At 44.8% G+C, this 23,248-nt stretch overlaps 1 protein-coding gene across 2 annotated transcripts; it reads left to right on the top strand.

Annotated features, from left to right (window-relative positions):
• The first annotated feature begins 283 nt into the window (after positions 1-283).
• TMEM272 (transmembrane protein 272) lies at positions 284-23,043 on the top strand. Of its 2 annotated transcripts, XM_061353128.1 has the most exons (5): positions 284-654; positions 4,174-4,253; positions 11,578-11,637; positions 18,310-18,392; positions 22,424-23,043. In XM_061353128.1, exons 2-5 carry the CDS (start codon positions 4,196-4,198, stop codon positions 22,784-22,786), a joined length of 564 nt encoding a protein of 187 aa, XP_061209112.1. In that variant the 5' UTR covers positions 284-654; positions 4,174-4,195; the 3' UTR covers positions 22,787-23,043. The 2 variants fall into 2 exon arrangements, with proteins under 2 accessions (XP_061209112.1, XP_061209113.1); XM_061353129.1 differs by lacking the exons at positions 284-654; positions 11,578-11,637; positions 18,310-18,392 and having other exon boundaries at positions 4,171-4,253.
• Positions 23,044-23,248: the final 205 nt, after the last annotated feature.

Below are 23,248 nucleotides of genomic sequence, written 5' to 3'. Positions count from 1 at the left end.
CTGAGGTACCAGATTGTCACCTGCTCATGGGTTGGTGACCTAGCAAGTAATCACCTAAGAGATCTTTGCCAGGGTGACATAAGACATATACACTAGACAACAATTAACATTACGTATGTGGCACTTTGCAAAGAGGTCTATCAGCTTCATGGGTAGGAACAGGGGGAAACTGCGTGAAGAAAGAACCAAGTACTTTGCACTCAGCACTGATTTCTGAATAAATGAATTATCTTCGTTTCCAAAATAAAAGACTTTGAAAAAGAAATTTCTATTTTCCTTCCTGTGGTACAGTCACAAATGTGTAGGGTCCTTTGCTTCCCCCTGCTGACACCCTGCAACGGCACAGGGTGGGCTGTGGCTCCAGCCAGCCGTGGGAGTGGGGAAACTAATGAGGATGGGCTTTGTTGGCAAGAGCTCTGTCATCCCGCAGCTCCCCCGGTGCTGCTGCCGAGAGGTGTGTGAGCGGGCGGACAGGAGCAATAAAAGCAGCTGAGTCCCCCCTGCACCTCATCACCTGCGTGCCAAGCACAGCTCTGGGGTCCCACTGGAGAGGACGCGCCCAGACGGCTCTCTCTGAAGGCTGGATTTTGTGGTTCCTCTGCCTAGTCTCCCAGACACACAGGTGAACGGATTTGGCACCCCTGGCACTCTCAGGTAAGAGGGATTTGCTGGGAAGCAAATGTGCCGGGATAAACACCAGAGTGGGGCTTTGTGGTTTGTTAGGAAATCATCATCTCTGGAAGAGGACTTTGAATATTTTAGAAAGATAAAAAGAAACCATTCCTTCTAGCAGTCTTTAGAGAAGGCACCTTGCTGCAGAGGGGCTTGCTGGCCCATGTGCACCTACTGTCTCCCAGCACAGCCCACTGGCAGTCAGGAGCCACTGAGTGGGAACCAGAGTCTTAGGAAGCCCCAGCAACTCTGCCTGCTGTGTTCACCAATGCAGAGTGGGGCACCTGAAGCTGGAATAGGGCAGAGTTCAGTTTGAGAAGACTGAACACTGTAGGACAAGGTTGGAGGTGACTCTTGTTTGGGCTGACGTATGGTGGGACTAGCGTGAAGCTGCCTTTTCAGGTTTGCTGTGGGTCAGGGATATGGCAGTTGGTTACTGATCCTCTGCTTCTGAATTTTGTTACCTTAACATTTAGATCAAGAATAATGATCAGAAAAAACAGTTCACAGCTAAAACTGGCTGAAATAACAAAGGAACCAGGATGGAGGCTCTGTGTTAGCACTGCTGCTTGTTCTGAGTCACAACAGAGGCAGCAGTGTGGGGGACAGCATGAGTGCCAGGCAGGGAGCAGCCAGCGCTCTGGGGCAGACCTGGGCACCGGCCACCAGTGGAGAGGGCACTGAGTGGGGAAGTGCTGGACAGGCTGTGGGAGGCACAGGGGTGCTGTGGCTCTGCTGTGGGTGATTGCAATCTGCCACCCCAAAAGCGGCTGTGCAGAGAGGTGCAGCCCCCTGCAAGGGGCTCAGAAACTTGTGCCCCCTGCTGACCCCTGTAGCACTGGAGTGGGTCCCTTCACCTCAGGCAAATGACCCCAGAGGACTAATGGGGGAGGTACGGAAGCTGGCTTTGGTCTAAGTTTTTTTTCCCTAGTTGTGGCTGAGTTTTCCATTTTGCCTGTGACTTTCCCAGCTCACCAGCAAGCTGGCAGCAGGCACTGGGCAGCAGGACATCCACCCTCCCTTTGCATGCTACCAGCCTTCACGCTACACTGCTTGCAGTTTCCTGTGAGTTTCAGTGATTGTTTCTCTATTTCAGCTGGGGAACAAAGCTGTTACCCAGCCACCTGGCTGTTGAATTGCACTTTAATACTCTCATCACACAGGAAAAGACTCATCTTTAACACCAGCAGAAACTTCTGCAGAACCTGAAGGATGGGGGAAGGGGCAACACCAATTTATCCAGCAAACATAACTTCTCTGAAGGATTTTTCAGTCCTGTAGGAGTCAAAGCCAATGTCTGAGGAATGACTGAAACCATCACCTGGTGGTGATGTGTCCTTGTGTGAACACGTTTTGTGCAGCCACCAGGAATGTGCTTTATTCATCTCACATGTTAAAACTCATTGTTCTGATTCACAGCCATTTCTGGGCTCCATCACTAGATGGTGACATGCTCCCAGATACAGAGTTGTCCCTCGGTTTGTCTTTTTCCTTTCATATAAAATAAATTTAGACTAAACGTATGTTTTACCCTCTGTTCACAGAAATGCAGCATCCCCAGCCACAAGCAATTCTGCTCAACACAATTTGGTAGTCAACCAATTTTTAATATGGCATTGGTTTTGTTAACACGGTTTCTGTAAGTGTTACTGCTATAAAAGTAATTCTAGTCATTAACATTTATGTAAAGAAATATTACTGCTCTCTGCATAATTTAGGATATATTTGTCAGCGGCCAATGGCACAAAATGAATGCCTGTTTGTGCGCTTTCTGGGAACAAAGCTGCACCAAAAGTTTTAAAGTTAAATTAATGTGTCATTTGCTTGTGGAAGCTGCCACAATCCCTTCCCCCTTCCTGTTTTCTTTGAGCATGCGACAGTGCTTGCCTCCTTCCTTAAAATATTTGTCAATACTTGCAGGCCAAAAGCACTGTATTTGCTCTTCTGAAGAAGGTTAGGTGACCAGGATGAGGAGTATGCACTCCTCAGCGGTCAGGCACTCACATATAATCTCCATTCCAGTCCATTGTTCAGTTTTGATTGAGATGTCCACTGGGATTTGCAAAGCTCATTATTGCAGTAACACCCATCAAATGAGGCTTGTGGCACAGCATGAAGATGAGGGCCTGAAAAGGAGAGCTAGAATCCATGAGATGCCTGATGGGATGATGAGCACTAGAAACCTGGATATGTCTATATTGGTGCCTGCCTGCCACATGCAAATACCTCAGCATGGGTTACTGACCTGGTGGGGTGCCTGCAAAAGCTTCAGTCCCTGCTACTTGCTTGGCTGCTCATCAAAAGGTAAAGCCAGACTTGCCTCTGCTGAGAAATAGAAACTGCAATGCCAACGCGCGAGGAACAAACCCAATCCATTCCCCCTAGCAGCAGAGGGTCCTGTGCTGCTGCAGCTCATAGGTCTTGGGGCTTGCAGGAGAAAGCAGACTCCCAGGAAACACTCAGCTCTGCTCAGCCCTGTCTGGTAGGGTTTGGACAGGATTTGGAGGGGGGTTGGCCACATATAGACTAGGTGGTACAAGTCTGTCCCTATCTTCAACACAGGCCTGGGGGCCTGTGATCCCTAGTAGGCTCTGGGCCAGGTTGGGCTCGGTATTGGATGACAAGAAATCCCAGTGGGGTGGGCTTCATGTCAGCTTAGAACAGAATAAGGCTAAGCTTAAAATATTGCTCTTTCATCATCAGGAGATTTAGAGAGGATAATTTGAGGTATGTGCAGAAATGCTGCTTCCCCTGTCCCATCCTCCTCTGCACACACCGTCATCTCACACAGTTGCTGTTGATGGTAGATCTGTGGTGACCCTGACCAGAGGCTGAGGACTGGGGTGTGTCTGTGAGCTTTCCACACTCCCATTGACACTGGATGCTACTGAACTGTCTGGCACTGTCTGACGCCCAGACCTTGGATGCCTAGCGGCTTGCTCACCCCCACCCCACCTTGTAAAAGTTCTGCTTTACAAAGAGCTACTTTCTAGTCCAGCTGCTTTTTTATCAAAGGCTTCTTGTTCTGGGCTCCCTGCGGCTTGCAGGTTTTCTTCTATATTCCTTTTCAGCATCCTCCTTGATTTTAGAAGTATTTTCATCCTCTCTCCTCTCCTTTTCTGGAAATCATTTTTGCTCACTAAGTATTTTTTGCTGAGGTTTGTGTAACAAGCCTTATCTGCTACACAGGGTTTTTTCATAATAGTTAAATACATTTTGTCCTGCCCCAGCCCCAACTAAAATCAAGATAGAACCTATTAAAGTTTTCAGAAAGCCAGCATGAATACTTCTTCCCCAGCCTTCTTTTTACCCCAAAGCTCTAGCATCAGCACTAGGCAAGCCCAAAGGTGCTGAAAGGCACAACTGACAATGATGAGTGCTGTCTGGATTGTGGATACTCTGAGATTTTGGAGGGCAGGGAAAGCTTGCCAAAGTTCCTGAGCGACCCTGGGTAAGTCAGAGACACTTTTTATAAGCATATTCATTTCTGTATCCCCACAGATACCCGAAAAGGCTCTTCACAATGACTGCTGGCCTGGAGAAAGTCTGCCACCGGTGCATATCGAAAATTGCCAGCAATGGTAAGGCACTTCTGATAGTAACCTTCTGTATTTGAGTATCCCTGTTGCCAAGCTGGGTATATGAAGGAATCCAGACGGTAACAAGTTCTGCCTGAATCTTCTACTGAAGTTCCCTTTTCTTCCCTCCTTTCTGAGGCATTTCCTTCCTAGGCAATTTTGGGCACTGGTGGAGTGCACAGTAGTAACTCTGTCCCCACAGCGCATCCCTGCTGCAGTATTTGGATTATAGCAGATCAGCATAAAAGTTCAAACAAACAGAGCCACCAAGTACCTAAATACAGGCTGCAGCAGACAACCTAAGCAATATGCTGTGTTTGTCTCCTGGTTCAACTGGTATCTTATGTGTAATCCAGCAGAAGTATCTGCAGGGAAAAACACCAGGTAAAGAGCAGTGTGGCCAGCTTGGGAACAAAGTTCCCCACAACCAATTCCTGCAAAGCAAAACTGCTGCCAGCCTGTGTGTCAACATAGGAACACAGGGCTGGAGATAGAGTATGGTCAGGAATAGCCCCCCCCTTTCACCCAGAGACATTTGGAGCAGGGTCTTCTTCCCTGCATTTGCCCAGTCCCTGGCACACAGGCATGAGTAGCCCTCAGAACGGGCCACATGTTGTGGGTAGGAAGTATCAGTTATCTGAATGCAGGTTTTTCACAAGACAGCTTAGGCTCATCCAAGCTTTAAAGCAGCAGGTTCATCCTCACATAGTGGAGGATGCAGAGATATGTAACAAACCAACAGCTCCTGGAATGGGAGAAGAAGCTGGTTCTTGCTCTCTGAGAGGCAACGCAACAGAAAGCTCAGGCTGGCGGCTGAGGCACAGAAGTCTTATGCTTCAGAGGTGGGGTTTTATAAGACCAAAGAAGTGTCATTGGCATAAGGTTAAAATCCAAGGGTTTTAAAGCAGCTTACTCTCGCTGACTGCACCTCCTTTTAGCTCCGAGTTGCAAGTGCATTTTGCTTTTGCTTGTAAGCAGTAGCAATTTCTAATTCCACTCAAATATGAGAAGAAGAAAACCCCTTGACCACTCACCGGAACTGATACTTCACCCACACTAATTGCTGCATTTACCAGTGTAGGGCTGTTACCTTGGAGTCTTTTATAGTCCTGCTTTTGGCTTCAATTGAAAATCTCTCAAAGTTCAGAATGACCTTTTATTAATGGTTAAGCCCCTTAAACTCCTTGCTGCCTTACAACCCTTCAGAGAAAACCAAGCTGGAGGGAGAGACAGCCCTGGCCTGGGTTCAAACCAGGCTCATCCTCAGGAAGCCAGCACAAGCAGGGAAAGAGAAGGTATTTTCTGCCCCACTTGTTCATGCTCATCATTGCCCCAGGGGAAAGGAGGGCTGGGGAGAGACAAACACTGAGAAGCCCTTGGGAGTAGGATTGGGTTGGTGAGGGCTCCCTCACAAGCCACAGAAAGGACGTGCAGCAGGGCATGCTGATGACTATCACAATGAAAAAAGGCAAAAGTGGTATTTTGTCTGGTTTTTGTTCGTACCTGTTACAATCAAAATGTCACCATTCCCTGCTGGTATTAAATTGCCACTTAGACTTTAATGATGACAGAGAAAATAAATGATCTTTCTGACATTGTTTTTTAAAGAAAGGGATTAGTTCTGATCCTATGTATGCTTTCTTACATGGAAGCACTCTCTGTTACCCACAAAGATGTCCATGAATAAGGCAACCCAGAAATACTGCTCCAGGAAACACACTAGCTTTAGTTTTTCATTACATTCAAGTTCAGAATCAGCTCAGATTTAGCTATGGGTCAGTTAAAGCATCCAAAATTGATTTTCTGTTCATTAGGATGCAAACCCTCCTGAAGCACAGTGACACTGGAGTTCACTTTTTCTCATCATCTTGTGTGTATTTTTCGAAGAGCGCTTCAGCACAGCCCCACATTTGTCCCTGTGGTCTCCTGATATTTAAATGACTCCAAAGAGTCAACCTACCCGTGCAGCATCATTTGAATTCTTTTCATTCTTGGTAGAGCAATTTAAGTTCAGAACATTAGGGCAGTCTTTAATTAACTGACCAAAAATAAAGATGGCTAATCCACTACCCTGGGTATTGCAAAGCAAACTGGTGGCTCTTTATGGAACACCTAAATCTTGTTCTAAAAGTACATCTCCAAATTAATCACAAAGGGCTGAATCCAGAACCTAGACCTAGACCATGGTTGTAGTTCAGTAGCTAGAGGCATGGCATGAAAGCCAGACAACCCACTCCGCAATATTGCTTAACCCCAAACCACCTACATCTACCTCTGCCTCTCTGTCTACATCCTCCCTGTCTTGAAGGTTCCCAGATTACTGGCACCTCCTTACTCCACACCATTTCTGATGACAGAAGCATTGTTGGTGTCACTGATGGAACCTCCAGTTTTAGGTGGTGTAATGCTGGCATAGCTTATCTGGATACCAAAGTATTTCACAGAAACACAACCCTGTCTAAGCAAAGAGAGATGGCAGACAGCAAACCCCGAGCTTGGATTGTGTCTCAAGTAAGTTTTATCACACTTTTCTTGCTCCCTACAGTGGCTTTGCACTGGGACTAGAGACCTCCATGGGAATAGCTGTTCCTTACACTGAATCCTCCAGCTGCTGGGTATCTAGTTTGTTCAGAGATGAAACCACCCCACGCGTGGGTTTACTGCCATTTGTCCCAAGAGACTATTCTGTCAATATGTCTCCTTGCTATGGCACTTAGACTCATGGACAAAGCAATCTTTGTTTCTGCCCAGGTTCATTTCAGATCTCTGCTTTCTTAGCTCTGTGCATCACTTACAGGTCCTTTTTGAGTGTTCAAACCTTGTGGTTATTTTCTCTCATTTGGCCTTTGGCTAGCCAGGCTGAACAGATTTAATTGTTTTCCTTCAAAGTTAGTTCATTCAAGTCTTTTCTGCATATCCCATCTGATGTAGTGACATTTCCTGTCACCCAAAATCCCTGAAAGACATGCAGTATCCACAGCTACCAAACCTTTGGGCAGACTCCTCTCTGATCTGTAAAACATATGGCCTTGCTGAAGCTGGATCCCCAGGGAGTTCCATTGAGATTCACTTTGCCACTGCAGCACCCACACATACTGCATCCTTTCTTTCCTCCAAGTCCCTATCAGTACTTCAGGGGATGCCTGAAGATACTGTGGAGGAATAAGATGTGGATGAAAATATCTGCTACCTGCCTGCACTCCATCCTGTTACACTGCCCATGCTGTTGCACAGCACACCTGTGTGACAAGTGACATTGCTACTAAGCTACTAACTACCGTCTGCATCTGCCTTGGGGCATGATCAGTCCTGGGCCAGTTGACCCGAATTTTCCCACATCCACACTGCTGAAAGTCAGCCCCCTTCACAGCAGCATTCCTATGGGGGGTCTGAAGGGGGGAATGTGAGTTTACATACAGTTTTCCTCCTCAGCTTGCTCATGCAGGTAAATCCTGGGGTAACTGCAGATTTTTTCTGGAAGCTGGTAGCATCTCATTTAAAAAAAAAAATATATATATATTCCTTTTTTGTCAGGAACCTGACAAGCTATAGACCAAACAGCATTTGGGAATGATGGTAATGTACACAACATTTCATTTATTACTGTGTTTATTATCAGACAGCTTGTCACACACTCTACTGAGCAGGTTGCACTATAGCTGTGTTAGCATACTACCTAAGAAGAGTGGGTAGGTTGAGATCTGTACTCATAAATCACTCCTGACAATCCCATGAGGGCTCTTCTTACCTGAAAAGACAGAAACTTTACCTTCAACTTAAACAGGGACAGCCTGGGATGTTCTGCAACTTCCAAATGCTTTGACAAATCGTGGCAGCAAAATAAAGTCTGAGGGCGCACAGGTGAATTGGTGTCACCTCCAGTACTGCCTCTGGATCTGTCCCACATGCCGGAGACAGCTAATCTGCTGTGTGCCCTGAGGCCAGGCACAGAACTGGGGACGGAAAACAAGGGAGTAGCAGGAGGAGAGCTGCACTGCACAAGCATGGTTATGGAAGTTGTAATGAGTCAGGCACCAGACAGAAAAGCAACCATAAGATAATATAGGAAAGAGACTATAATGGTGATTTGAAATTGATTTACTTCTTTGAGAAGACCCTGTCAGGAGTAACTCAGCTAAACAGCAGATTTGTACCAGCTAAACATCTCTGCTGAGAAGGAGACAAAATCTGCACCCACTGCGCCCACAGATGTCAAGGAAAGTGCAAGATACAGAGCCACTTGCTCTCCTCTTCCTCTGTTGTGACCCCAGACATGAGCTCTTCCCTTCACCCATTTCCTGGCACGTTAGGACTCACTCACTAATGCCTCCCTCAGGAGGACTTCACCAGTGCCCCACCATGCACTGCCTTGGTACAGAGCAGGGGCCTTTCCTGTCTGATGCCCTGACACCAGCTTTGTGGAGCAGAACGTTCTCCTAAGTCATTCTTAGAAACACTTCCTTCACCCTGTTCTGTTTTTAGAGACTAACAGTCCATTTTTGCTACTTTTTATAGGAACAGATCCAGGGGCATCTCTGTGAGGTGGTAGCACCAAGTTAAAAATATCATGAGCCCCCCATGTGAAGCTGCACAGACAGCAGGGTTCTATCTGCTGAGCTGTGCTGCCCTAAGGCAAACACCATTTTCTTGAGCAATTTGTCCGTGGACCAGAATGGGGCAGCAAAACCCAGACAAACCCAGGCAGAGAGTGGCTGCTTCCTGACTGAGCAGCAGCTCTGTGAAAACCCCACACATTTCGGGGATAACACTCTTCAGCGCTGCTAGCGGCATTGGAGTGGCTGCGGGGCCCTGCCAGTTGTGTAGTCAATTGTTGAGAGAGTCTCACTTTGTTAAACATGGATCTGGAAGCCTTCCCAGACTACACATCTGCCCCTCCAATTCGAGACCTAAGAGGCTGTAGCTGAATGGGGAGATAATGAGTAAATACATTCCCCGCAACTGCTCTGGGAGGGGAATTAATGAACCATTATCTCTTTCTCTTTGAGCTCCAAATGGTCCCTACCTCCCATTTCTCCCCTCTGAAATAAAGCTAAAGCTATAGGGTAGATGCTACCCACAGGCAAACACTGACACCTGTGTGCCAGATGTGCAGCTGCACACATACATGGGCCTCACCAAGCCTTTCACTGAGTTTACCCAGTAAGCTATCCATCTCTCCACAGGGGTCAGACAGACCAAGCACTGCATGACTAAGAAACTACATGGTGCCTCCTCCTGCCAGGGACCTGAGTACTTGCCTGTGCAGCAAGGGCAGGAGGAGAAGGTGGCTATTAAACCACAGACAGAGGTGTGACACTGCTGAAAGCTGCACCGTGATGACAGAGCTTCTGGCAACAGCAAGCAGTTGATGCAACTCCTGCAGACCTGAACTGCAGTCATCTGGGTACCAGACAAATGAGTTGCCCAGGCTGAAGGCATTATGTGCAGGTGATGTTCATGGATGTGTTGGTAGCCCAAATCAGCTACAACAGCGTTGCTTCTGAATATGAAAATAATAGTCTAGATAATGTAAAAGCAAGAGTACTTAGCATGAAATATGATGTGATGAAAAGGGAGGCTCTAGGCTGAGTTGTTTGAAAGAGCTTAGTCAAGTGTAGGACACTATTCAAGCAGAGGAAGAATTCCTGTACTGTACTGCATGTAAGAGATAGGAGAGCCTGAGAAAAACTGTGAGAGAAAGACACATATAGGCCGATGGGGATAGGAGGAGAGTGGCACAAAGGAACAGAAATGCTTTTTTAACTCAAAGTATCTTCAGTCTCTACCAATTCATAGCGATAACAAACACGTTAGTTCTGAGAAAGAAGGATGTCTCCCAAATGCTGAAGTGCAGGATCCTTGTTCTGTGCAGACAGAGAAAGCAGCATGTGGGGGATGGGGCTTTCCCATGAAAAGTGTCTGCGAGTCAGAAAGCCTGGTGGATCTGCCCTGAATTTTGATGCTGCTCCTCTGTCCCCCGTCTCAGTTTCTCCTTCTGTAAAATGGAGGCAATGATGTTTCCCTTTTTCTCTAAGGCACTCTGAGGGCGATGCTTTGGCACTGCTGCAGTTTCCCAGAGTGGCACTGTACACAAGGTGCTGGCAGCGTCCCCGCTCCTGAGCAGCGAGGAGGATGCCATTTGCTTTGCAGAGGTTGCAGTTCTTTGGCACAAGGAACTGTGTGACACAGTTTGCCTGGGGAAGAGCTTGTCCCAAACCAACCCCAAATGCTTGCTCAAAGATTTTTTTTCATAACCCTCTGAGGAGATATCACACTCCCTTTCTTATCCATGCCCTTCTTGGCCCCTCTGCAATATATGCCCACCTCTGCTTACTGCCCTTTTGCCACTTTAGGCATCTACTTGCAGATTAAGCCATTTGCAGAAGCACTCTGCAGGGACGCTTGGCCACAGAATGTCCTCATTATATTTTACTCTCATTTTGCAGGGCAGCGTTTCACTTTAATATTGCCAAGTGTTCATGATTAGGCACAGAGGTGACAGCTCTTGTAAGACAGGCTGCTCACTCTTCTTGATGGTATTGTTTCTCTCTTTCTGCAAAGGTAAGCATTCATCCTCTGCAGCATCAGGCTGTGCTGGGAAAGTAGCAGAGCTCAGATACATCAGCAGTCCTCTGGGGAGTAACTAAGCACCTCAGATCCACTCATCTGCTAGAACAGTCTACGTGCACCCCTAAGAGCATCCTTCCATGCAGCTTAAGCTGATCTATCACAATGACAAGTCCCACTCCTTCCAGTGGAGATGCTGCCTGTTTTCATGAGCTGAGCTGGCTCAGGGAGTTAGACCAGCCAGAAACTGTTCACATCTGCAGTAAAGACAGTTTATTTAGCTATCAGTGAAAACTAAGTGAAATGACATTAAAGCTGATATTTGTTTAGCAAACAGATATGGCTCATCAGTTGCCATGGATTAGCTGATGCAAAGTTACTTGTTATTGCACAGTCACCTGGCAGTGCCTCTGAAGCTGAGGGTGGCTACAGTAGTAGCGATGGCTGAGACTTTGCCCTTCCTAGGAGTAGTAGCAATGAAAGCAGTTTGTGCCCCTCATTGCTTTTCCACTGATACAAGGACTAATAATGTACGAGTTAAAAAATGGAAGCTTGAGCTCTGGGAGAGTGAGTGACAAACCACTTGCTGGTCCCATCATATGAAACCCTGCACCACAAACAATATTCCCACTCCACCAAGTGCACTGCATTTCTTGCTACACAACCTCATGAACAAACAGCATCTACAAAGCACTGGATGGAATTGCTGGTCTCTGAAATTCAACCCCCAATAATGCTGTCTTTCTTTTCTCATCCGCAGCATGCTTTATATTTGCGCTCCTTGCTTTCCTTGCCTTACCACTGTCCATGACTTTTATAGGTAAGTTGCCTACTAAAGCAATTTAAAAACAGGAACTTCCCAGCACTGTGTGGCAGGTTAACACATCCAGAGGGAGAAGGGAGTCGGGAAACTTAGTTGAACTTGTGTGTTGATACTTCAGCTTCAGACAGAATCTCAGCCCACAATGAATGTGCTTGAATTCTGACCCTATTTGTCTTAAATAACCCCCCCCCCCCTCGCCAAGTGTCTTACCTCAGTACAGGGCTCTGTCTGTGGGAGGAAGCTCAGAATCTGCCACATGAGAAGATCTGTATTAACTGCACTGCAAAAACCTTAGAAGTGTAGGGCTGGAAGGGAAAAAGAGATGATCTAGGCTGCTATTTATCCACCTTTTTGTAAGCGATACCTGGTTTTCAGCTGCTCTGCTTTGTCTAACCCCCCCAAAGGCTGGATTTGTGAGTAGCAGTTCAAGATCAAATATTTAAGAAAGGAAAAGAAAATCCTTTGAGCAGCAGAATTTTATACATTTTTAAACTGCACAAGGCTCCTTTTTTCTTAAGCATCACCTTTTCCTTGCCCTTAGCATAGATTTTATTTATTTATTTATTCATTTATTTATTAACTGAGCAATTTCTTACACTTCATTGCTCCCTTTGGGCTTTTCACATCCTCCACAGGGTTGCGACCCACTTGAGGAACATAGGCAGAGACACCAGCCCACCTCTGTTTTCAGATAGGCTCACATGCTCACAGCATCCCTGACAGATGTCTGACTTGCCCTTGCTCAAGGAAATTCCACAGCTTCCCAAAAAGCCTATTTCAGCATTTTAGTGCTCTCACAGACAAAATATTTTTCCCCATATCCAACCTAAATCTTCCCTATGGCAAATTAAACAGATTACAGCCTGTCTTACCTACCATGGTCACAAAGACAGATTGGTCACCATCCTTGTGAAGAGAACCTTTGAACTGTTTGAAGGGTGCTATTATAACCCCACTCCATCTTCTCTTTTTTTTCCAGAGATCTCAAAACCTGCATTTTTCATCCTGATCTCACAGGTCACTGTTTCTGAGGCCTGGTTTTTGGCATTTTTGCCTCCCTCCTTTGGCCTCTGGCCAATGAAGCTATCTTTTCCTCCCATCCAAAAAAAAAGATGGAACACAGGACTGCAGCTGAGGAGTGCAGAATATTCAGCTCCTCTGTTTAACATGCAGGATTCCTGTAAACATACCTCAAAAAGAAACATGCTCTCTCTGCACCAACTCATTGGCTCCAATTTAGTTTATGGTGCATTGTAAGCCCAGACAGGTTTTGTTAGTGCTGCTTCTTATCAAACACTTGTTTTTTATTTACACTGAAGTGTTCTCTCCTATATTCAGTGTTCAGCTTTTTCAGCTGTCATCTCATGGATTTTTGATGTCTTTTTCCAATGTAACCAAACCACTTCGATTTTTAAGTCTTGTCCTCAGGAGTGCTTACTGTCATTCCAGATGGGTGCCCTTGAGAAGCTGTTCACAGTATCACAGTAGGTTAGAGGTTGGAAGGGACCTCAAAAGATCATCTAGTCCAATCCCCCTGCCGGAGCAGGAACACCTAGATAAGGTTACACAGGAACGTGTCCAGGCGGGTCTTGAATGCCTCCAAAGAAGGAGATTCCACAACCTCCCTGGGCAGCCTGTTCCAGTGTTCCGTCACCCTCACTGAGAAGAAGTTTCTTCTCAGGTTTAAGTGGAACCTCTTGTGCTCCAATTTGTACCCATTACCCCTTGTCCTTTCATTGTTTGCCACTGAGAAGAGCCTGGCTCCATCCTCGTGACACTCCCCCTTTATATATTTATATACACTAATAAGGTCACCCCTCAATCTCCTCTTCTCCAAACTATAGAGACCCAGCTCCCTCAGTCTTTCCTCATAAGGGAGATGCTCCACTCCCTTAATCATCTTAGTTGCCCTGCGCTGGACTCTCTCCAGCAGGTCCCTGTCCTTTTTAAACTGAGGGGCCCAGAACTGGACACAATATTCCAGATGAGGTCTCAACACAATATTCCAGATGAGGTCTCAACACAATATTCCAGATGAGGTCTCACCTTCTGTCTTGTTCATGAAAGATGGTACAAAGGAACTCTACATGCAGATGCTACGGGCAAAATGCATTCCACCTAGATTTGGACTATATGCACCTGTAACCAAACTCAGTGCCATGTGTTGGCCTTGAATTTGACTGTGAAAGTCCCATTCCCTCTTCTAGGTGTCTGCATTGCGACGACCTTTAGGGGGGTCAGGACACCTAGCCTGTTAGCAGGTATAGTTGGCCAAACTCACAAAAAGCGTTCAGCTGAAGTGTTCAGTGCTGCATCCTTTATCTGGGGCCTTCTGAGTACCAGTGAGAGAGACTGTGGAAGGATTCTGATTAGGATGTCCTAATTAGGAATTAGGGAGTTCTAATGAGGGATTAAAGAGCTATTAGGAAGTAGGGAAATGGACTGAACTGTTCCATCTCACCACTTAGGCTCTTATGGTTATTCATGACTTAAAATTGCTATTTATCCCTTAAGAGGATTTTAGCTTTAGCTTTTCTCTAGGCTGAATATGCCTGAGCAGTGGAAAAGAGGTGGGAAGGTATAACTCAAAAGTGTGGTACAGCTTACATGCCTATTGACAGGCAACCCTCTGGAAATGAATCCAGGGTTGGAATCTGATCACTTATAATTTCCTTGGAATATTTCATAATACCTTTAAGATCAGTGAGAAGTGGAAAGTGTATGGTAAGATATTAGCCTGGAGCTCTGGGTATCTCCTGCATCAGATATAGAGCCCCTTTTTTCACAATTTACTGAAATTAAGAGATAATGTCACTGTAATATACTGTTGTCAGAGGATATTCGCTTCCTGCAGCTACAGATCTGCAGAGGCATTTCTAGGAAAATTAAATGTCAAGCAAAATGCAGATATTTATTATCCAAGCAAAAGTCTCTGATTTTCTGATAACATTCTGTTACCGTGATCTCAGAGAATAACTTATTGATGTGCCTCCAGTCATTTTGGCTCTTGCTTTCTGCAGACAAAAACTGAGAAGCATTTTCAAAAGTTAACAAATTAATTATATTTGTTAAAACTCAGAGATGATCAACTGGTACCCCAGTAATAACTAACATTAACACACTAACACTGTATGCTTTTAAATCTGGTAGTACTGCAAATCACAGTAGAAATCAAGATACAAGAAAAGGACTCAGCAGATTTTCCCAGCTCCTAACTTGTGACATTGTTCAAGCCACAGATTGTTTAGCAGCTTTCTAACTGTCACTGGTAGAGATGATCCCCTTTTTTCACTAAACACTCTAAAAATACAGATATGGAAGGGCCTCACAGACATCTTCTGAGAATTTGCTTTAGTTTCTGGGACAGTGAAGGGTTGCTCCCAAAATCACATTCTTGTACATTGTCTAGACTACCTTCATACACAGTGTTCCCCAAGGGTAGTTAAATCACATATGAAAGCTGATGACATCATTTTCTCAATAGGCAATCTGAATTTTCCCCTGCTCAAATTTACCCCAGTACTATTCCTCACGCTCATATCTACACCAAATAATTCCTCAGCTCTCAAGTGCTCCTGATAGTTGTCTGATGCCTATTCTCAGACTCTGTACCTTTATGTGAGGGGCAGTCTTGCCCTTTCGCAGCTGTTAACATAATCTTTCATTGCATTTCAGTCCTTCACTGTTTCTGTGAGTTTCCTCTGATTTGCTCATGTGCTTTCTGACAAAATGGTGCCCAAACGCAATTATTTTGAGGAAAGTCCTCTGCAGCACCTAGCTCCTAGTGTGAAGGCCACAGCCCAGGGCTTGACCAAGCTCTGTGCTAAGTGATGGCAGCGGCAGTCATCCACGAGGAACAACTGAAAGTGGCCTGGCATGTTTCGTCCTCTGCCTCCTATTAAAAGAGAAGGAGGGGAGTGGGCACCAAACATCACATTAGCCTTGCTATACAGCAGCTCTCCTTTACTATAGGATAGTGATACCTTTACTCAGTCATTTTCAGCTTCCTGAGAAGAGCAAAGCAGCTAGAATGAGGGCAATGCTGTATTGCTTTTCATTCATCCTGACCCTTCACTTCATGGATAATCATGAGTTGCAAGGACACTTGGTTAGTAGTGATCTGTTGGCACAACACTGCTCAAAATGGTGTCCTTAGAGACACTCATACCCTGGTCACTCACAACTGCTCTTTTCACTGGGCTAGACTTTGTGTCCTGGATCTCACTGAAGTGTTGTTCTGTGATAACAGAGGTAAAATGTGCAAGTAACTCTGCTCCCTCAAGCCTCCCATCTCTTTTTCTCCTTTGGACACATGCAAGCTGTTGGACATCCTTGTTGTGTCTGAGCTCACAAAGGTTGCTGGTTTGTTCATTTGGATTTACATGGTGGTCTATGTCATGGCCAGGATCAATTGCTCTTCACTCTAAACCACAGATTGCTCTGGCTTACAGGGAGCATTGCACTAGAAACAGAGCTTTCATCTCTCACAGTCCCATACATCCCATCCTTAACAGTCCAAGGAAAACATACTTGGTACTCATGGGAAGAAGAGCTAGCACCAGTGCTCTCCTACTAGTTCTGGTGTTCCCAAATAAATCGGGCACATGCTCTGTGTGAACTGATTGGCACATGATGTGCCTAGATTTCACTCTAACAAATATCAAAGCCCATCTGCCAACAGTAGGTCCTATTCACCCATAGTGTTGTATTTTTTAAGTTATTACTGTATTACCCTGTTTCCCCTCCCCTTTTGATACCATGTCTGCCTGCAATACACCCCCCAAATCTAGATTGCCACTGCTTATCATTCAAATCATTCCCAAGACCGACTGCTGTCATGTTACATATATGAAAGGACTTCATAATAGATTTGTCTGAAAACAGAATCATAGCTGCATGAAAAAAAAGAAAAAAACCAAAACCAACCAAACAAAACTGGCACATTCATTTTCATGTTTTGGGGTCTTTTTTCCCCCTCAAGCTCAAATCTCAGTAACACGCTGGAAACAGTAATTGCTGAGGTTCCTAAACTGAAACGTATTCCCCGAGATCCCTGGCCAGCTGCTTTTGTGGCAGGCTATTACAAGGCTAAGGACTCTTGAAACCCTGGCAGCATCTTTCTGAACATGATATAATTCATGATGATTTCCCTGCTGCCCACCCTTGTAAAGCTGGGAGCCTGAGCAGGTCTCACTGTTAACATAGTGGCAAAAGGGATAAAAAATCACAGCCTTGCAAAGGCGGACAAAAAGGGACAGAGTCCAAATCCATCTATGTCCAGCCCTTTTCAATTATGAGATGGCTGGTAATAGACACTTAGGGTAGAAGAGTGCGCTGGACTCCACAGCCCTTACACACAGCAGATCACACTATACCCTATGACTAATGTAAGAACTACGCAAGTAACCACAATCCACAACACCTGTTAATACATATAGCATAATTGCTATAAAAAAAGTGCGGGAGAGGTTTAGGACATCATCAATGTTCTGGAGCAGCAATAACCCAGATTATTTAGAGAAAAGTGAAAATTTCTCTTTGAAAATGACATATACGAGAAGAAAACAGAAAATCCTTTCTGTTCTCTGCAGCTGATCAGTTGAAGCCCTGACAGACAAGATCAATCACCATAAAATTATAACGTAATGAACAGTTTCAAACTGACTAAAAATGCCACTGGGTAAGAAATTTGGGCAGAGGAATCATCCCAGCTAACTTTAGATATCTACAGCTGGCTCTCTAGATTCCCTGTATAGCCATGGAGAGAAAGAGGCACTTTCAGAGCCCAACTCATCTGACCTATTTCGAATGCCTATCTTAGGATGAGATGAACTGAATTTTACAAGTGTCTATTTCTCCCTATTGACTATAGAGTCTAGAAAACTAGTTCAGATATGCATGCCTGCATTGCAGACATCTATATTTGGACAGATGAGTCTCACTGCCACAGACCTGTATCATAAGCTTCAGTGTCTACTGCCAGCAACATCCTTATACTGCCACACTCTTCCTTCCCTAAAACTTACCCAGATTTCTAGCAGTAGGTTTGGGGGTTGCCAGGATCCCCAGCTCCATAACAACCAACGCTGTTAGCCTCCAGCAACCCAAACATCTTGGAAACTTGAGATTCTGCTGTTTCCTACCAGCTGCCTGGGAAGCTAAAATGGTTCCAGGCGCTCCCACAGGCACTGGTTCCCAAGCTTTGAGGCATCTGAGTTGGGAACATGTCACACTCATGGGAGCTAATGAGGAGGAAAGGCCTGGGAGAAGCTTACCAGAATTCCTTCTTTTCACAAACAGTTTTGATTTTCGATTACTTTTCTACTGCTGATGAAAATTTCCTGTCTGGCCCAGTCAGTCATTCATTAAACAAAGATGCAGTGGCTGAAGATAATGACCTGTGTACACAGATCTAATCAGTAATGCCAGAACAACCTTGCTTGTTATTACCTTTGATCTCTCTCTTCCTTTTTCTGCCTTTTGCTTGTTCCTGCCCCTCACTCCTGTAGTGGGACATTCAAGCCTCCTTTAATTCATCCCCTATTTCAACAGACACCAGATTAAGTCTTGGGTTTAAGCACTTGACTTAGAGCATTTTTAGTTTTCACTGTACAGCTTGTTGCACTATTTAAATACTTGAGATAACAAACATTAATTTTTGCTATTCAGGAATGAAGTTTTTGGAAGATTGCCCAGTTCAGCCACTAATTCCATTATATCTGTTGGTGGGTGGCGTGATTGGCAGCTTAAAGGTAATGTGCCTTCTATGTGTGAAAAATACTTTGTGTGACTAGACTTTGACTTGCTAGTTAAGAGATAATGATGGCTCCAGACAGCTATGTGCATGCAGTATTGAAGAGAGCTTTCAGGACTGAACTGTGCTTGTTCCAGCACCTAAAACACCCATCGGTGAAGTGAGATGCTAATGAGCTCTGCACTTCGCACTGTCCCACACACTGTGGTGTGACTTTCTCCTACATCACAGCATCTACCATTGCTACAATCCCTACTGAGGGAAATGACTACATAACATGGATGTCTGTGGTAAATGTGGTCCTGTTTTCACAAGAGGTCCTCCAAGCCTGCCAGACCTTTCTCCTTCATTCTCAGACACAGGATGGACAAGAAGTGAAGCTACTCTCCTAGCTTTAGGAATACTATAAAACTACAGGTATTGGTGCACAGCCCTTCATGAGCTCAACTTATTCCCACTCTGACTTTGCCAGAATGAATGACTGAAAAACAACAGAGGCAGCACCATTGCTTCCTTCCAGAGTAAATAAATCTGCATCACAGCAGGACTTATTAATCTAGGCACAGTATATTCTAACCATAGCATCTTCTAACCACAGCTACCTGCCTTCTAGTGGACTACGCTCACATCTTTATTGAACCTGAGCCTGGCTGCTTGATGAGCAGAGACACTCCCATGTCTGTGTTACACCCTGGTCATTATAAAGATGATTCTGCATGGACTCTAGGGTAAAGGATTAGCCCGTTCTGACAGTTCCTTTGCAAATAGCATTACCTGGCTGTTTGTGGACATGAAGAAACTTGTCACAACAGATTACAGAGCTACTTTAAGGCTTCTCAGCAGGATTAAGCAAAACTATTTTTTCCTGTCCCAAAGATGTTCTTGCCAAAGGAAAAGGGGTGGATGGGAAGGAAAAGCTTTGGAACTGCACTGCTGGGGCATGAAGGGCTAAGAACAGCAAGTGCTACTGCAGGAGGGAACATCTGCACTGGTGGTGTTGCCTGGCCTGCATAGCTAACGGGGGCAGCAGTAACCCAGCACTCACCTATGTTCCCAGGAGTCCAGCACCAACAGACAGGGTAGACCTGATGGGATGGTCGTGGCCTAATGTTTCAGTATAGGCAGCTTGGCCCTTTAGAGGGAACCTGCTAGTCTCCCACTTGACAGCACTGCATATTGCAGCCAGCAACCACTCCAAACAGGAGCTAGCTACAGTCCCCTTTGATAATATTTCTAGACTCTTTCCTTTGCCAGGATCAAAACAGGGGAAAGTATATTCCTCTGCAGGTCTCAGCCTCCCCTTCACTCTTTCACAGTGGTAACCAAGATGCAGTGCATCACTGGGATATGAATCATCCCCCCTGAGGACCTTTGGTCAGTAAATAAGTGAATGGATTAAAAAAAAGATAGTGCTTAATCATGTTACAAGGAATTTGTTGCGCTATGATTTCTACTGGCAAATGCTTAGTCATTTGATCACACCAATGGCCTTATCTGTATACTCAAAGGTTCATTTAATAATAGTTTAGAAAAGATTAGAGCAGAATTGAGAGAAAAATCTCATGCTAATGAATTGAAGCCTTCATCAAAAATGTTGACTGTTTCTCAGCTACTCCTGGTTTAAAGTCAGTTTTCCTTACCCTAAATAACATGGTAAGTGGATCAGTTAATATTCATGCTGACATCAAGTAATGGCTTGAATTTGGCTTCAGTTGACAGCAGGACTGTCCATTTTGCAGTTTTACAATACATTTGGTAAGAATTTGATTGATCTAACTCATGTGTCATCTTCTAGTGCTTTATCAGTTGCCAAATTCCACCTCTTCCAACTCTGCCTCTGTTAAGTTCATCAGACTGCACTGACTCCACTGAGCAGTACATTTGCTTGATGTCTGAAAGTTAAAAGGTCAGAGAATGGGTATAATATGAAGTCTGAATCAATGCTGTCCTGTGACAGATATTGTTTAATGGCAAGTCACTCTGGCCCAGATCTGTAGGCTTCTCATTGAGTTTTTTACCACCTCCCGTCTTTTAAAAAGCAATATTCACAGATATTCAACAAGGCGACTGAGCCATTCCACAGCATCCAGATGCCTGCTGAATTCATGTCATGCTGCTCCATAAATGTATATTCAACAGTTATTAACAATGTGAGCAACTGACAGAATTTGCTTCAATCACAACTTGGTAAGGCAATAATCTGTAAGAATGAAATACACTCTCCACAACCTGGTTAGATGCAGTTGGGATCCATAAATCCACCTGGGAGGTTTCTCTGACTTTCCCAAAGGTGATGCTCATCTGCCATTTAACCCCATTCCCATTGCTGACCCTGGTGAAGCTTGACTACAGGCAGCTGCCTATGTGCTGAGCTAACCTCAAATCTAAGGAGCTCAACAAAGCTGCAGGTCAAGCCACAGGTCCCTGTGCAGAAATCTCAGACCCACTGGCCAAGCAGGTTTTTCCCTCCTGTGTGTCATAAGCCTGCCTAAAATAAATGTCCAGCTGAGAAGAAGATGCTCTCCTGGCTTGAAAAAGCCTACCTGTTTGAGTGCTCAGCTGGATGGCAGACATGCAGTGGAAACGCCATTATTTTTTTTGCCTGAGTTGGTGCTGGGACTTTAATCTCTGTTTCTCACAAACTGGTGCCAACATCTGGGCCAGAAAAAAGAAGCTGGCTTTGTGAAAAAATATTGAATAATTTATACATAATTGAACAGTTTTACAGGGAAGAGCAAGAGAATCCTCTTCCTGGATCCTCTTGCTAAGCCTTGCCTCTAAAAAATGGGGCACGTGGACTAAAACCTGAACCCAGCAGAATATATACCCAAACAGGTTTTCCTTGGTCAGTGTTCTCACCATTGTTCACTGGCTAATGAAGAAGGTGTAAAATGGTGCTCTTTCTTATTTCAAGCATAAAAATGAGCACAGAATATAACTCTGGGAAAGAGAACATGACTGAGAACCCCTATTTGGACAGTATGTCCCTCCCCTCAGCCATTTATAAATCCACATCTTTTACATTTCTCTCTGAATTTCATTCCTGGCTGGCCGAGGCAACTTGCTGCTCACCTGCTTTCTTAAAGTCCCTTTCCCAAAAACACAGGTCGCTGCAGGGAGGCTTGTACAGGAGCACAGGTACCTAAGAAGGGGAGTTGCAATTACAATGGCTAGTGCCTTGAGGACTGGGCCAAGTGTTTCAAGTGTAGCAAGGTAACAGAGGTTTCACAATGTTTGGCCCAAATCCTCATTTAGCCCTGTATATACCTCTCCTATAAATATACCAAAATTAAGAAAGTCATTTAGGGGACAGAAATTTGAAAACTTCTCTACACTGCAGTCAACCTACTGACATACTTTGTATTCTGAGACTAAAATAGAAATCTTCTAAGCATTGCTGATGAGTCCTGCTGCATTTCCCTATAGACCAGACCTTCCTATCCCCACAGTATCATGGTATTCCACCTGTTTCTCTGCTGGTTTTGACTGAAGACAGGAATGGAGCAATCTGAGAAAATGATGCTTAATTGAAGAAAACTTGACAGAATCATTCAAAGTATTGGAAGCAAATTATTTGGGGTTTAGGTCAAAATCTAGACCGTTCATAATTTTACTTAAGCTGATTAACCTATATAGCCATGAAAAATAATGAGGAGAGACAAATCCACCCACTACAAGGCAGGAAATACTCAAGTCATTTAGCAGTTACTCTAATCTGTTCTTAAAAGTCTCCAGTGTGGGAGCTACTGCCATCTCCCTACACAATCTGTTCTCACGCCTTTCCATCCTCACCACTGGCAGGTTGTTTTTTTTCCAATGTCTGGCCTAAATCTCACTGGTGAATAAACTGTAGAGGAAAAATACATTACCTTCCAGCAGGATCTGCCTCATTTGTGGTTCCTCAGCTTTCTCCTACATGATTTTGCCACATCCAGTTTTAATTTGGCCCAAAGGCTGGCAGTGACCAGAATGTGTTGAGACTTTCCACAGCCAATTGACTTACTCCCTTTTCTCTTCCAATGTCTTCAGGTGACCCTCCTGCTGTACGACTCAACCAGGATGAGGCAGCTGCTTTCCAAGTCTGTTGTGATTGATGACGATGACGATGATGAATATCCCTGGAGGCAGAATGCTCACAAGTACTACATCCATCTAACCCTCAGCCTTTTCCTCTTTGTTTGGTTCATTCTTGGGAACTACTGGGTTTTTTCTGTGTACCTGCCAAACTTCATCCCCCCTTTCCATCAGCCGCAAGATTACTGTGACAAAACCCTGTACATTTTTGCTGTTGGTGTTCTCATCATTAGCCATACTGTTCTATTTCTCCTTATCTTTTGTAGCTGCTGCATATATTGTTTTTCCAGGCAAAGATACTCTTCTGAGGAAGACTAAATGCCGCACAAGTAAAGCCCCAGATGTTCAAGAAAGAGAGTATAACAAAGAATAGGCAATAATTCACCCTTGTGTACATCTTTGTTGTACTATATATATGTACGATAGCAGTCAACTGCAAGAGGAAATTGTAAAATACCATGCCATCTGGGAAAAGCTATGCTGGAATTCAGCATAGTCAATGTAAAATTGCTGCTATGAATGGCAGGGTGCACTCCTGCTGACTTCTACATCCCTTTTTTAACTCTTGGATAGTCTATCTGTGAACTCCTCTAAAACCAGGTCCCCTAATATTGTTTCAGCATAGTACATCTTTGCCTATAAAAGCAGCCACGTTGTCCTTTTCACATGGATCTGAACATCTCTGTAGCCTTGCTGAGGTATATTACTGTCCCTGTAGTACAAATGAGGGAGCAGAGACAAAGAGATAAAGGGCTGTATTCAGACCACCTTGCACGGTGC

The sequence above is a fragment of the Neopsephotus bourkii genome, unplaced genomic scaffold (assembly GCF_033783945.1).
Source record: "Neopsephotus bourkii isolate Nb327-2 ecotype Australia unplaced genomic scaffold, CSIRO-AGI_Nbou_v1 NB_663, whole genome shotgun sequence".
NCBI classification, from domain to species: domain Eukaryota; kingdom Metazoa; phylum Chordata; class Aves; order Psittaciformes; family Psittacidae; genus Neopsephotus; species Neopsephotus bourkii.
Note: the sequence above shows the minus strand (reverse complement) of the source record. Positions and strands in the feature narration are given on the sequence as shown.

What these genes read in the sequence shown, in the direction of transcription:
- TMEM272 (XM_061353128.1), top strand. Translation starts at nt 4,196, where the DNA reads ATGACTGCTGGCCTGGAGAAAGTCTGCCACCGGTGCATATCGAAAATT. An exon ending in ACTGTCCATGACTTTTATAG is followed by an intron (nt 11,638 to 18,309) that starts GTAAGTTGCCTA and finishes TTTGCTATTCAG; the next exon opens with GAATGAAGTTTTTGGAAGAT. An exon ending in GCGTGATTGGCAGCTTAAAG is followed by an intron (nt 18,393 to 22,423) that starts GTAATGTGCCTT and finishes CAATGTCTTCAG; the next exon opens with GTGACCCTCCTGCTGTACGA.